Source organism: Centropristis striata, chromosome 4 (genome assembly GCF_030273125.1).
Source record: "Centropristis striata isolate RG_2023a ecotype Rhode Island chromosome 4, C.striata_1.0, whole genome shotgun sequence".
Taxonomy (NCBI): Eukaryota; Metazoa; Chordata; class Actinopteri; order Perciformes; family Serranidae; genus Centropristis; species Centropristis striata.
Window position 1 is genome coordinate 37,224,881 of NC_081520.1, and position 14,874 is coordinate 37,239,754.

General features: G+C 37.2%; 2 protein-coding genes across 2 annotated transcripts in view; one reads left to right on the forward strand and one right to left on the reverse strand.

The window, feature by feature from the left end:
• The first annotated feature begins 4,519 nt into the window (after positions 1 to 4,519).
• On the forward strand, positions 4,520 to 13,300 carry vtna (vitronectin a). The gene is made up of 8 exons (XM_059330902.1): positions 4,520 to 4,677; positions 6,219 to 6,338; positions 6,890 to 7,330; positions 8,296 to 8,435; positions 9,176 to 9,332; positions 9,439 to 9,591; positions 9,672 to 10,196; positions 12,245 to 13,300. The coding sequence occupies exons 1-8, from the start codon at positions 4,620 to 4,622 to the stop codon at positions 12,361 to 12,363; spliced, it is 1,713 nt and encodes a 570-aa protein (XP_059186885.1). The 5' UTR covers positions 4,520 to 4,619; the 3' UTR covers positions 12,364 to 13,300.
• Positions 13,301 to 13,796: 496 nt separating this feature from the next.
• scarf1 (scavenger receptor class F, member 1) overlaps positions 13,797 to 14,874 on the reverse strand; it is a 9,417-nt gene continuing 8,339 nt past the window's right edge. Inside the window, exon 11 of the mRNA XM_059330900.1 lies at positions 13,797 to 14,874. This exon is cut by the window's right edge and continues 613 nt beyond it. Within this exon, the coding sequence (XP_059186883.1) occupies positions 14,376 to 14,874 (499 nt within the window). The 3' untranslated portion in view covers positions 13,797 to 14,375.

Below are 14,874 nucleotides of genomic sequence, written 5' to 3' on the forward strand. Positions count from 1 at the left end.
CTCCGGGATGGACTCACAGCCCCTCCTCCTCCTCTGCATCACAGCCGGTCACAGCTCATCATGCTCGGTGTCTGTAAACAGTGCAGGCCCTCTGCTGGAGGAAGAGGAGAAAAACCTCTGACACACCATCACTGTTTAATGTGCTGTATACAATTTCTGTAAAGGCTTCTTTAATTATTTTCATTAGGGGGAATTGAATGTATGCCTAAGGAGCACTATAAACTCAGTCTTGTGTTGTCTAACACAGCTATTCTCAACCTTAGGGTCCCGACCCCAATTGGGGTCGCGAGATGATTTCTGGGGGTCGCCAAATCATTTTATTTTAGTCTTTTTGGCCATTTAATGTCTTTTTCTGGAAATTTTGTGGGATTTTTTTTGTCATTTTGTGGAATTTTTTTTTGTCATTTTGCATCTGTTTTGGTCATTTTGTGTCTTTTTTTTTTGGTCATTTATGTCTTTTTGGGGTCATTTTGTGTCATTTTCTGATCATTTTGTGTCTTTTTTGGTCATTTTGTGGTCAATTTGTTTCCTTTTTTGTTATTTTTGTGTGTTTTTTGGTCATTTTGTGTGTTTTTTGGTCATTTTGTGTCTTTTTTGGTCATTTTGTGTCATTTTCTGATCATTTTGTGTCTTTTTTGGTCATTTTGTGTCTTTTTTGGTCATTTTGTGTCTTTTTTTGGTGATCTGAACTGTGTGTGTGAGATTGTGTTCAGTGAGCGGGGGTCTCGGACAACATGCATGTTAAATTGGGGGTCGCGACTCAAAAAGGTTGAGAACTACTGGTCTAACACACTGTAATTCATTTATAGGAATATCAATATGCTCAGTAACATATACAGTCATGGAAGAAATAATTAGACCACCCTTGTTTTCTTCATTTTCTTGTTAATTTTAATGCCTGGTACAACTAAATGTACATTTGTTTGGACAAATATAATGACAACAACAAAAATAGCTCATAAGAGTTTAATTTAAGAGCTGATATCTAGACATTTTCCATGGTTTTCTTCATAATGATTTTGGTTATCAAGAAATCCATGGAAAATGGCTAGATATCAGCTCTTATATTAAACTCTTATCAGCTATTTTTGCCATGTGTGTTGCCATGTTTGTTATTTACATCCTGCAACTTTGGTATTTTTATTAGTTCTGACTTCTCTTGTGCGCCCTCTAGTGAAAACCTCCAGTAACGTGTGTTGTGCACAAAGTTAAGTACGTGAACAAAGGCCTTTACAATGCAGCCAGTTGTGTTAAACATTAAATATTTCCCCGGCCGATGCCACCATTCTAAATGGTCTAAATTTTAGACATTCATGTTTGTAAAAAAACAAATGAATGAAACAATTTACATACAGGAGAGAGATGAGCCATTTTCATCTCTTTCAGATGGTGTCTTTTCTCATTTTCTCATCTTTTTAAAGTGGTTTTGCATATCTTGGTAGTCATTTTGTTTTCATTTTATGCCATTTTCATTTTTTTCATTTTCATCATTTTGCGTCTTTTTTGTATCAATTTTATTTCATTTTATAGTAATTTTGTGTCTCTTTGTCGTCATTTTGTGTCTGATTTTATGTCTCTTTTTAGTCATGTTTTTCATGTGTCTGATTTTCATCATTTTGTGTCTGATTTTATGTCTCTCTGTAGTCATTTTGTGTCATTTTGTGTCTGATTTTCATCATTTTGTGTCTCTTTGTTGGTGTGTTGAAGTTTCTTTGTTGTCATTTTGAGTCTCTCTGTGGTTGTTTAAATATCTTTCCAACAACAAATGTTAACAGTCACTTCAAGCTCTGGTCCAGGGGCCCCATGGCCCCAGAGGCCCCCGGGTCAGCGCAAGGTCGACCTGTTCAGTAACACTTTTTATGGTTATCATCGGCCAGTTTGCTTATGAAAGTTGTTTCTATGACAGATAACACTGCTGCTCAAACATTACACACAATTGAACACTTACACGTAAGGACAAAGATGCCTGCCATCACTTTCTCTGAAGTTGTCAAACTGATTTTAAATTTATGAGCTTGAAACTACTGATTTATGATAACAGGCAGGTGCTTTGATCCCTTCTGTCATCACTGAGGCCTCACAGTGACAGCAGGTTGCCAGCTACATTCAGGTCTTGTCTTGTCCTTAAAAGCAGGTAATAAAACAGATTACCCTGCTCATGGAGTTTTTTTTTGTTTTTTGTTTTTAACTTTATAAAAGTTTTTTAAAAGTAAATTAAACGTTTTTACAGCTTTCAGGTTGGAAGATTTCTTAATAGATTCAATATACTGTTTGGTTTCATTTACAAAAACAAGAAAGAGAGGTTTTCGATTAATGTAGCGACATTTATGGATATGCCATTTGCCCAATTGTATTATAAGATATAAGAACAAAAATAGCTCATAAGAGTTTAATTTAAGAGCTGATATCTAGACATTTTCCATGGTTTTCTTCATAATGATTTTTGGTTTTCAAGAAATCCATGGGAAATGGCTAGATATCAGCTCTTAAATTAAACTCAACAACTTATGAGTTATTTTTGTTGTTATCATTATATTTGTCCAAACAAATGTACCTTTAGTTCTTATTTACATCCTGCAACGCTGGTATTTTTATTAGTTCTGACTTCTCTTGTGCGCCCTCTAGTGAAAACCTCCAGTAACGTGTGTTGTGCACAAATGGTCTAAATTTTAGACATTCATGTTTGGAAAAAAACAAATGAATGAAACAATTTACATACAGGAGAGAGATGAGCCATTTTCATCTCTTTCAGATGGTGTCTTTTCTCATTTTCTCATCTTTTTAAAGTAGTTTTGCATCTCTTGGTAGTCATTTTGTGTCTGATTTTATGCCTCTTTTTAGTCATGTTTTTCATGTGTCTGATTTTCATCATTTTGTGTCTCTTTGTAGGTGTGTTGAAGTTTCTTTGTTGTCATTTTGAGTCTCTCTGTGGTTGTTTAAATATCTTTCCAACAACAAATGTTAACAGTCACTTCAAGCTCTGGTCCAGGGGCCCCATGGCCCCAGAGGCCCCCGGGTCAGCGCAAGGTCGACCTGTTCAGTAACACTTTTTATGGTTATCATCAGCCAGTTTGCTTATGAAAGTTGTTTCTATGACAGATAACACTGCTGCTCAAACATCATACACACAATTGAACACTTACACGTAAGGACAAAGATGTCTGTCATCACTTTCTCTTTAAGTTGTCAAATTGATTTTAAATTTATGAGCTTGAAACTACTGATTTATGATAACAGGCAGGTGCTTTGATCCCTTCTGTCATCACTGAGGCCTCACAGTGACAGCAGGTTGCCAGCTACATTCACGTCTTGTCTTGTCCCTTAAAAGCAGGTAATAAAACAGATTACCCTGCTCATGTTTTTTTTTTTTTTTTTTTTTAATTAAACTATTAAAGCAACACAATGCAAGACAATACATCAACAATACAACAACAATACAAAACGCCGTCAGGGGGTCTCAACAATACATAGGCAAGTCCTCATACGAAAAAACTGTAAAGTTTACATAAATTAAAAGTTTTTACAGCTTTCAGGTTGGAAGATTTCTTAATAGATTCAATATACTGTTTGGTTTCATTTACAAAAACAAGAAAGAGAGGTTTTCGATTAATGTAGTGACATTTATGGATATGCCATTTGCCCAATTGTATTATAAGATTGATGATATAGTATTGATTTTCATTTGCAGAAGGAAAGTCAGTGAAACCAAACAGTATATGTTCGAAGCACAGTGACAAATGCACTGCAAAAAAAGAAAAGTTGGGTGAACTCAAAATTTCAAGGCAACAAACTTCGATAAAATTTTAAGTTGGACAATTAAACTAAATATTTTAAGTTTTGTTTTTGAGTTTGCTCAACTCTGAATTTCTCTGGCACGATTGTAACGCCGCTATGAATGTCAGCTAATGTTGCGACCACAATTTTGAGTTAGCATTGATACGCTAATAACTACTATAGCTGTAACAAGCAGCACCGCTAGCATCAGTTAGCCGCTAGCTTTCGCCAATGACCAAATTTCACAACAAAGAAATAAGAGTTATCAGAACTATTGTCCCTTGTTTTGAACCCCAACTTAAAGATAAGTAACAACAACTCACAAACTTGTTTTTGAGCATACAACTGGCTTCCTTTGTTGTGCTAACTTACATTATTGCCCTAAATGTCAATAATTTATATTTCCAAGTTTTACCAAATTAAATCACTGTTTTAGGCCAAAAAATACAAGTTGGCTTTTTTGCAGTGTGAGGTTCAAACGAAAAAGGAATCAGGTAAAATATATGTTCCCACAATTTAGCAGAGAAAGGGCAAGACCAAAATAAATGAAAAACATCTGCTGATGGAGTTGCATTACTCAAACAGCTCTATAATTACTACATGCAGTAAAATATAAAAGTAACAATGATCAGAGGTCACCAGATGGTCACATTGCTTAAACGTTTGTTTCCAAATCGATCTCTCTCTCTCTCTCTCTCTCTGTTTATTTGCTCGAGTAGAAAGAGGATTGCAAATGAGGTTAAAGTAAACAAGGAAGCGGGGTGACTGACACATGTTTCCAATGATTGTGAGCACACGCTCCATCATTACTTTTTCATTCTGTCCTCAAACAGAACAGAGGCAACATGAGGCTGTGGGCCGCCGTGCTGCTCGCTCTGCTCGCTTACACTTTTGCTGCAGAAGGTGAGTCCAACTTCAAAAATCACTTTTAAAGTTCAGAAAGTACTTATAGAGAGCAAATAGGGAAGTGTTGCTGGTTGTTGTTCATCTTTTAGTATCGTGTGATCAAGTTTCAGTAGGACTTGATAATGAGCCGACTCGATATGTCAGATGTCCTTTTCACTAAACAATGAACATATAATTAATTTACTTTATTTAACCCTTTAGGGGGCAAAGAACCATATATGGTAACTTCTGTAAAGTTGTAGAACCACATGGATTTCTTCCAAACGATTTATCTCAGATAGTGACACCATGGCATCTGACCAATCAGTATAATAATATAATAATAATAATGGAACATTTTGAAAAAAAGTCACAAAAGTCTTGTATTATCCTGCAATAATGATTGGGTTGAACATTTCAATTTCCAATTATTTCAATGAGTGCCATATAAAGGGTTAGTCAATCAGAGGCATCAACTCAGTCAGGACTTCTACCAACAATTATATTCATAATCAGTTTATTTGATGAATAATTTTATAATTACTCAATTAATTGTTTAGTCTATAAAACGCCAGAATATTATGAAAAATGAACCAGAACACAAAGTGATGTCTTTAAATTGCTTGTTTCATCTTTCTCGTCTAAAAATCTAAATATATTCAGAATTTACTTTAAATATATAAAACTGGGAAGGGCAACAAATTCTCACATTTATTGCATTTTTGCTTCATGAATGACTTCATGATTGACAATTATCAGAATCAAAATTGTGGTTATCTGTTCATCAATTAATTGTTTGTTTCAGGAGTAATTGCAATTATATAAACAAAACAGGATACAATAAGCACACATTTATTATATTCTTGTTATTGTATTATTCTTAGTTCATTATTATATTCAACAATGTTTTTATTTATGTTTAAATCATAATAGCTAAAGAAACACTTCAGTATAGAAATTTCCTTCCATACACAATCACTCATTCACACAGACATTTCACAAGTCACACAAATTCTTCAAGTAGTCCCAACAGGCAAATAATAAAAAAGTGAAAATATATATTAAAAAAATAAAATATTTACAACAATAAGTAGAAATAATATTTTGTAATGTAGAATATTAACTAATGAAAGGCATACTCAATACTGCATAATTTATTTCTGTGTCTGTAACACAGGTTTCATTTTCAAAGAATGTCATAAATCAAATTCAGATGTGAAAAAAACAAACAAACAAAAATGTTTCTGCTTTCCTTTAACAAAATATTTCAACCTCTCCAGCCCACCAGCCCCCCTTTACACAATCTGGAATGATGCTGGTTCTCCTTTTCTTTCCTTTTATTATTTCACAAGAAATATAAATTATTAATACAAACAGGGTACACTTAGCGGCTGTTTAATATATGGAGATTAAAGAAAAGAACACAACCCACAGGCCTCTGCCATTGACATGCTGTCAGAGCCTAAATGTAACTTTATTATCCAAACTAGGAAATTAATCTGGTCAGAGGTGTAAAGATCAAACAATAGAGACTCCATGTGCTGCCGTTCTGTCTTCAGAGTCGTGTATGAACCGCTGTGAGAATGGCTTTGACTCTCTGAAGACGTGCCAGTGTGACTCCATGTGCAAGTATTACAAGAGCTGCTGCTCCGACTTTGAGGTCACCTGCGGCATGACAAGTAAGAAACCTGTCCGCTCGTCTGTTTCAATCAATACGTGCTGTGTGTGAGTCTGAGTGTGTGTTTGTGTGCGTGCATGACTAAATGCGTGTGTGTGTATACTTACAGATGTGTATGAGGGGGAGGGAGGGGTGGGTTTTGTCATTTTTATTGTCTGTTTTTATTCTTTTTTTTTTGGAAAGTACTTTGTGTTGTATTTTTATGTATGAAAAGCGCTATATAAATAAAGTTTGATTTGATTTGATTTAAAACACAGTAACATTGTGAGTCAGGATTTTTATTCCTTGCCTTTTAACCACACCTAGACTCTGCTCTTGTTTTTAGTGTTTTATGGTTTGCTTTTATTTATTGTTTTTTAAATGTTTTTTTAAAACAATGAATCTATTTATTTTAGTGTTTATTCCCGTTTTATTTATTTTATTGTCTCTTGTTCTGTTTGTTTATGTACAGCACTTTGTTGCGGCTGTGGTTGTTTTAAAGTGCTTTACAAATAAAGTTGAGTTGAGTTGAGGCAGAGAAAGATGGTCATTGCTGTCTCTTCCCTCCCTCAGCTCGTGGAGACACATTTGTGTTGGCGGAGGATGATGATGATGTGACGTATGAAGACTCCACTGCACCGCCTGGACGTTCAGCCCAGGACCACTCAGTCTCTGTTACCGCTCGTCAGCTGAGGCCCACAAAGCAGCCCGCCTCAGACTTCAGCCGGAGACCACAACGACGTCCAGAAACCACTCTACAGATGACCAGACCCCCTCGGCTGATGGACGCCACCACTGCTACACAGGAAACAACCTTTTCACAGACAGTCCCGCCCACGCAGCCGGCCCCCAGCACAATGAAACAGAATCAACCTGATGCAGCAGATGAGTCGACCACAGTCCCCGTCACACCCGCCACCACTGCAGCCCCCGACCCGGACGCTGTGGCCTGCAGCGGGAGGCCTTTTGACTCATTCATGCAACAGAAAAATGGCTCCATATACGCCTTCAGAGGTGAGTGACACTGATGTTTAAATGTCTAGCTGATTTGATAAAGAGCAAAACTAGAATAGGGAAGTATATCGTACTTTCTGGATGTGGTGATGTTGGAGCTCTCCACAGCAAAACTCAAAATTATCAACCTGTGGAGAGCAACAGCAGCCCAGATTTCAGACATGATGACCTCATCAACACCACAGGGACTAGTTAGATCCCCAGCAGACAGTGAGCAGGGAAGGTGTGGAGTTATTTTTATTTTATTTTTAACTATTATTGTTTTTCTTGGGTTTTTTTTAATTTATTGGTGAAATGACGTAACAAACAAGGTGACATGAGAGACAAATACACTACACCATGTGGACCACAAGTAGAGACAGTAGACATACAGCGCAAACAACAATTAAAAAAAACATAAATGATTTGCACAGAGGCATCACAGGTGTATGTGTGAGTGTGTGTGTGTATGTGGATGAGGGGCAGATGCTATGACATACATATAAATATATATTACATGGCTCATTTATATGTATAACACAATGAAAATAAATAGGCAAACAAAGCAAGAAGCGATAACGAGAGATAACAAATAAACAAGAATAAATAAAAAAAAAAAATTTTAAATTTTTTTTTTTTTTTTTTTGATTGATTGTGCCTTGGGTTGCAGTTTATTTATTTTATTATGTTTTGTTTCGGATACCGCAGGCGGGGGTGGGTTGGTGGATTGGGATTTGTATGTTAAGTGTGTGTTGGGGGAACAGTGGGAGGGTAAGGGTGGTTGTTGTCTGGGAGGAGGGTGGGAGAGGGGGTAAGTTTTGTTGTGCTATGTTCTTGTACACCATTTGAGTGTCATGCATGAAGTGTAATGCTTGCTGTTATTTCACATGTATCTGTTACTGAAAAAGTGTCAATAAAAAGTTGATCGCAAAAAAAAAAAAGAATAGTGAAGTAAACAACCTTTCTGTTCTGGTGTTTTTTTCTAGGGGACTACTTTTTTGAGCTGGACCAGAAGTCAGTTCTCCCTGGATATCCAAAGCTCATAAAGGAGGTGTGGGGCATCAGCGGGCCGATCGATGCTGCCTTCACCCGCGTCAACTGTCAAGGGAAGACTTATATCTTCAAGGTGAGGACACAGGAAATTATCTTCTATTAACCCTTGATTGGTTTTTTGATTTTTAATGTTGTCTGACACTCAAAATCAGTGTTGGTGCTGATCACTAACCTATCCCATACTGTGAAAAAAAACTTCACCCATCATTTACTATACAGGAAATTATCTGTAAATTAGGAAATTAGGAAATTATTTTTTCATACAAAACAGTAGCATTGTGTAAACAAACTGCCATTTAGGGATAAAGTTTAGGAAAAAAATTACCATTAATTTGGTAGTTATGGCAAAGGCTGAAGTTGGAAAACAATTTAACTCAGTGAAAGTGCATGTTTTGTCAGTTTTTTAAAAATCTTTTTTTTTTTAAATCAAAAATCTTTTTTTAAAATCTTTTTTTAAAATCAGTTTTATACATTTTTGTCATAGATTTTTGTCCACTAATGTAACAAGTGGGAGTTTTTTTTTTATTTGACACAAAAAAATGCAACAAAATCAGTTGTGTTGCTGATCATTAACACCTCCCAGTCTGTGAAACAATATTTATTAACAATATTATTTAATAACAATATTTTATTTTTTGTAACAGTGGGATTATGTAAACAAACTGTCATTTAAACTTTTAAAATTCTAAAAATGAGAGATGAGATTTTTTGATGTGGACATTTTTTTGTCGTACAAAAGGTTAATAAATCATGTATATCAAACCCATATGTTGATTACCATTTCATGCTTAAATTAATCAAAATGCTCATTAGGGAAACAAGTACTGGCGGTTTGATAACGGCGTGCTGGATGAAGACTATCCTCGAGATATCAGCGTGGGCTTTGACAAAATTCCTGATCACGTGGACGCAGCGTTTGCTCTGCCTGCTCCGGGTCACAATGGAAGAGAGAAGGTCTATTTTTTCAAAGGTACAGCCAGACATTACACTATATATCCAGAAACTTCTGTAGAACACGTGATTATATGGAAAACACTTTTTATGTTCTCTATATTAAATCTTGTTGGTTTCTCCAGGTGATCAGTATTACACGTATGAGTTTTTGCACCAGCCGTCCCACGAGGAGTGTGTCACCATGTCTGAGAGGTCTCCCTCCGCTCTGTTCAGACGCTACACTGACGTTTACTACAACAACTATGAACGAATCATCAGTGAGCTCTTCTCTAGCTGTGAGTCATGGTGTTGCAGATTCTGAACTTGTTTGGGGGTAGAAGCATGAACGGGCTAATGTTTTTTTACCCTTCTTCAGTGCCGCAGCATCACGACAAACACCACTTCATTGACAAAGACTGGAAGGGCCTCAAGTCTCCAGTGGATGCTGTCATGGCCGGCAGAATGTACGTTCCCCCCCGGAGGCCCGCACGCCGCCGAAACGACCAGCAGTGGGGTCAGCAGCAGGGCCAGCAGTGGAACCAGCAGTACCAGCAGTATGGACAGCAGTGGGACCAGCAGTACGGACAGCAGTGGGGCCGTAGGAGACAGAGCCGTTCGCCCTTCTGGGGGTCCACGGCCGAGCGGGGGATGAATATGGGACAGAACTTTGCAGAGATGGGGATGGAAATGGGTCTGAGGTTGGCAGAGAGGAGGATGGAGATGGAGGAGAGGCTCGGACGAGACTGGGACAGACGGTGGGATCAAGACTGGGACCAGGACAGACGGAGAGACGGTTACCGCCAGAACAACAGAGGCAACTACGACTCCAGAAATGACAGGTGGCTGTGGGAGTCGGTCCAGGGGAGCCAGCCCATCCAGACCGTCTACTTCTTTAAAGGAGGTAACACATTTACATTTACATTTACATTTAGTCATTTAGCAGACGCTTTTATCCAAAGCGACTTACAGGAAGAGTAAAAGCAAACAATCAAGGTATAGTGCAATAAGAGCTATTAGTGCTAGTGACAATTCTTTGAGACAGCAGGGGCAATTCTTTCTAACACAGCAGGGTCAGCTTCATTAGCAGTGTTTAAGTAATGATGGTCAAAATATTCATTGTTTTTCAGGCAGTCGAAGTACTTATTTAACCCCAGGAACCAACCTGGTCTCACAGGAATCCGTGGAATAGCCACGGATTTGCTTAACTCAAAATCTGTGGAATAGCCACGGAATCACTCAAATTTCCGTGAAACTTACACGGATTTCGCTACAATGCAAGTTAATGACAGTCATATCCCGTGGCTATTCCAACATACAAAGTGATTATGTACATTCACTGAGTGAATATTTAGAAAATAAAACATATTTATCGCTATAAATGTGATCAAAATCCATTTTTATGCAGAAACTAAGTCAAAATATTGATTTTTTCACTAAAAATGAGAGAACTGTCCGCCATGTTTTTTGTTCTGACCGCCTGAACCTTGAAAGTCACGTGACTGGGAACAAACCAATAGGAAAAAATATCCATGGAATAGCAACGGGATGTGACTGTCATTAACTTGCATTGTAGAGAAATCCGTGTCAGTTTCACGGACATTTGAGTGATTCCGTGGCTATTCCACGGATTTTGAGTTTAGCGAATCCGTGGCTATTTCACGGATTCCTGTGAGACCAGATTCCTTTAGGAACATGTTGCAGCGTTTATTGTTTTTTTGACAAACGGATGAAAGCAAACCTTTGTGAGATGACTTACAGATGTGGAGAGCAGCTGGAGCAGCAGACTGGAACTCATTTTGACTAATTTTATCAAACTTTGCCCAGCTCTGTGCAGCCACAGAAGGCCTGTTATAATTAGTTTCACATGCCGTGAACTAACCCACATGACAAAGAAACACATGCTCAACATCACTGCAGTTCATGTGTGTTTCTATGGAAGCACATTTCCTCCAGTAGAAGAAAGAAATTGAGATAAAAAAACTTATCCCTGTGATGAAAAAAACAAGGTTTTTGTAAGTCATTATAGTGAGAAACTTTATTGAAATAATGAATGAGCATCTCAAAATAATGAGTCGGTACCTCAAAAAAAGTTTCTCAAAATAAACTAAGTCATTAGATTAGAAATGATCTCCTTATTTTGAGATACAAAGTCATTGTTTTAGAAAGTTTCTTACTATTTTGACATACTGAGTCATCATTTAAAGATACTTAGTCCTATTTTTTTACATACTAAGTCATATTTTTTACATACTAAGTCATTATTTTTACATACTAAGTCATTATTTTTGACGTGCTTAGTCATTTGTTACATACTGAGTCATTACACTGTAAAAAAAGATAAACAATAGCTACTCAATAAAATTTAGGCAACAGATTGCACGCAATATTATGAATTAAATCTAACTACGTTACAAGTTGAGTTAATAACAACTTAACAGGAAGTGCCTGTCAATTAAAAACTGACTAATTCTATTGTGTTGGATTCATTCAAAATTCTGTTGATTTAGAATTACATACACATAAAGATTATATTTAATGTGATCAAAATAAGTTGATTTAATCTCAAACATTTTTATAACAAAAGTTACTTAAACAACTACCTCAAAATCAAGGACGCATTTATATTTAATACATTTTATCAAATATATTAAGTAAAATGAAATGACTACAGAATAATTTATTACAGTGTATTTAGATACATTTCCTCAGTTAATTCATTTCAAGATTTTTTTTTTTCACCATATTGGCAGAAATGGACCTCCATATATTTCTGCCTGTCACATTTAAGTGATATTCAGCAGTAATTCAGTTTTGATAACAGTGGTAACAGGTCCAAATCACTGTTATGTTTACTGACAGAGTGAGAAAGATGCACCTGGCACAGTCATGAGCTGCTTCAGAGCGGGAAAATAAATAAATAAATGTGTTGTTTCCTGTGGTGTTTTCCAGACACATACTACAGAGTGGACCTCAGGACCAAGAGAGTGGACCCCGCCTCGCCTCCGTATCCCAGATCCATCGCCAAGTACTGGCTCGGCTGTACAGCCACCACCGGGGCTGAGAAGTAGTTTGAAATGTTTAAAGTTTTGGGGCTGGATCTGTATATAACAGATCGTTCTTTATACCTGAAACAGGCTGTTAAAAGTGTGTAGCACTAACTGCTTGTCAACTTTAGCAAATATTGGAGATCAATGCCAGACCGCACACAGCTGCTCTTCACCTCAACATGGCCAAAGTTCAACTGGTTAATCCAGGTCATCTTATCTGTTCTCAACAACAGCTGACCTACTTAATAAACACAAGTCTAATAACAATAAGCTCCACTCAGATAGCAAAGGTGAACTTTCAGCAGTCTGGAAGTTAATTTTAGGCTACATTTACATTTAACACACACACATATGCAAAAAAAAAAGCTTATTTACAACATTGATAAAGTTTTATGCTTTACAGAGTCACATTTCTTGGTTTTCAGTGTCATATCATAATAATAATTCAGGAGTGCACCTAACAGAGATCCACACAGTTAGTTATTCAGTGATGGTTTCTAAATCATGTATCTACGCATTATAAAATGTTTATTTTCTCCTTATTAATCACAAGCATATATACAGCGAATAACAATATAGTTTTACAACACAGGGTTAATGAGACTTTTCATCACCAAGGGCTCATAAAAATGTGGCACATGCTCGTACAGATTATCTTTTGAATAATGAAGTAAGTAAAACCCCTAAATTGCGATAATGTGGTTTTTACCCGACAGCAGCATCATGTGACCGTCATAGCCGAGGTCAGAGAGCAGTGACAGGCCGACTCTGACTGAATGTCACAGATGGGAAAACACCTTCTTACTAAATATATAATAATACACTATAATACACTGAACAAAACAACCCTGTTGAACACGTGTTCCTGATTCAGAGTGAGTCACATTTGATTGCATATTTGCAACCTGTTACAGTCTGTTCTTACCTGTACTTTCATCCATGACAAATAAAAACATGAAGAACACAGGTCAACAATGCTTCACAACTATTTTGCTGTTGTTTACTCTCATCTTTCTGGTCTCCAGTCTTTATGTCTATTTATCCTCTCTGAGTCAAGTCACAGGCCCAGATATTACAGTACTTGTATGTATACAGTTAAAACAACATGCATCACTGGAAGGAAGGAAGGAAGGAAGGAAGGAAGGAAGGAAGGAAATAAAAACAAATATTTTTATTTTTCATATGAAACTGGAGATGAATGCACCGGTGGCTGGAGACATTACCAGAATAAAATCTGATATTTTTGTTTAACCCTTTATCAGGCGAAGAACTATATTTGGTAACTTCAGGTAATATTTTGAGAAAAAAGTTGCAAATTTACTAGATTAAAGTGGCAAATCTACAAAAAAAAAAGTTGCAGATTTGAGAGATTTTAAGTGGGAAGAAAGCAACTTTTTTCTCCTAGATTCACCACTTTAAATCTCATAAATCTGCAACTTTTTTCTTGTAGATTTGCCACTTTAATCTCGTTAACTTTTTTCTCAAAATATTATTTTCGTATGTTTTTTTTTTACACATTCTGGCAGTATGTAATATCCTCCAATATTTTTAAATTTGGAATTTGCAAGTATTTCAATGAGTGCCCTATTAAGGGTTAAAGTGGTGAATCTGGGAGAAAAAAGTTGCTTTTTTCTCGTAAATCTGCAACTTTTTTCGCGCAGATTTGCCACTTTAAATCTCTTAAATCTGCAACTTTTTTTCTAGTAAATTTGCAACTTTTTTCCTAGTAAATTTGCAACTTTTTTCTCGAAATATTACCTGAACTTACCAAATATAGTTATTTGCCTGATAAAGGGTTAATTTATCTTCATTTTAAATCTCTTACACTTTTTCTATCTTCAGTCTGACATAGCCATAGGCTTAAAATGAAGTATTTTTAATCACAAATGCTTCGTACATATTAAAATGCAAGCTGTAACAATTGACATCATAATTCAAAAGTTTTCCTTTTGTGCCTCTAACATTATAACTGCAGAGAAATAAATATGCAGTTGTGTTTGAATCAGACCCGCTGACGTGCTGTTTCTCAGAGGTTATGCGTGTTTAATCGTGATATTTTCATAGCAGGGTTCATCACTCACGCTGATCACTGCGCCTGCATTGGCAATGACCTCAGTGAGACTCACAGCGTCTCCTGCTGGTCCCACAGTAAGGTAGGTGCTCTCAGTTAATTGTGGACTGGCGTCACCATCCGGGACCTTCAGATCTGACCCTGAGTCTGCTGAAGCCACTTCCGGCACGCTCCTCAGAATGGACGACAGAGGCCTTTTTGGAGCGCCGCTCTCCGATGGTTGTGTGTCATTATTAGCAGCGGCTGTGTCGGGAGCAGCGTGCTTTCTCCTGATTGGCTTACAAATGCCAACCTCCCCTGCTGGCGGCCCGCCCTGCTCCCAAACACTCGCCCGAGCTCCGAGCTTCCTCCTGGGCGGTTTTGTAATCCCTTCAGCTCCTTTAGGCTTGTTAGGCCTGCTGGACTCCTGCTCCTTCTGTCTCTGGAGGCTGCCGAGTCGCCGCAGCATGGCCTGAACGGGG

Excerpts from the sequence above, each read along its gene's own strand:
- vtna (XM_059330902.1), top strand. The coding sequence starts at position 4,620 with ATGAGGCTGTGGGCCGCCGTGCTGCTCGCTCTGCTCGCTTACACTTTT. Across the intron at positions 9,592-9,671 it reads CAGTGAGCTCTTCTCTAGCT|TGCCGCAGCATCACGACAAA; the intron begins GTGAGTCATGGT and ends ACCCTTCTTCAG. Across the intron at positions 10,197-12,244 it reads CGTCTACTTCTTTAAAGGAG|ACACATACTACAGAGTGGAC; the intron begins GTAACACATTTA and ends GGTGTTTTCCAG.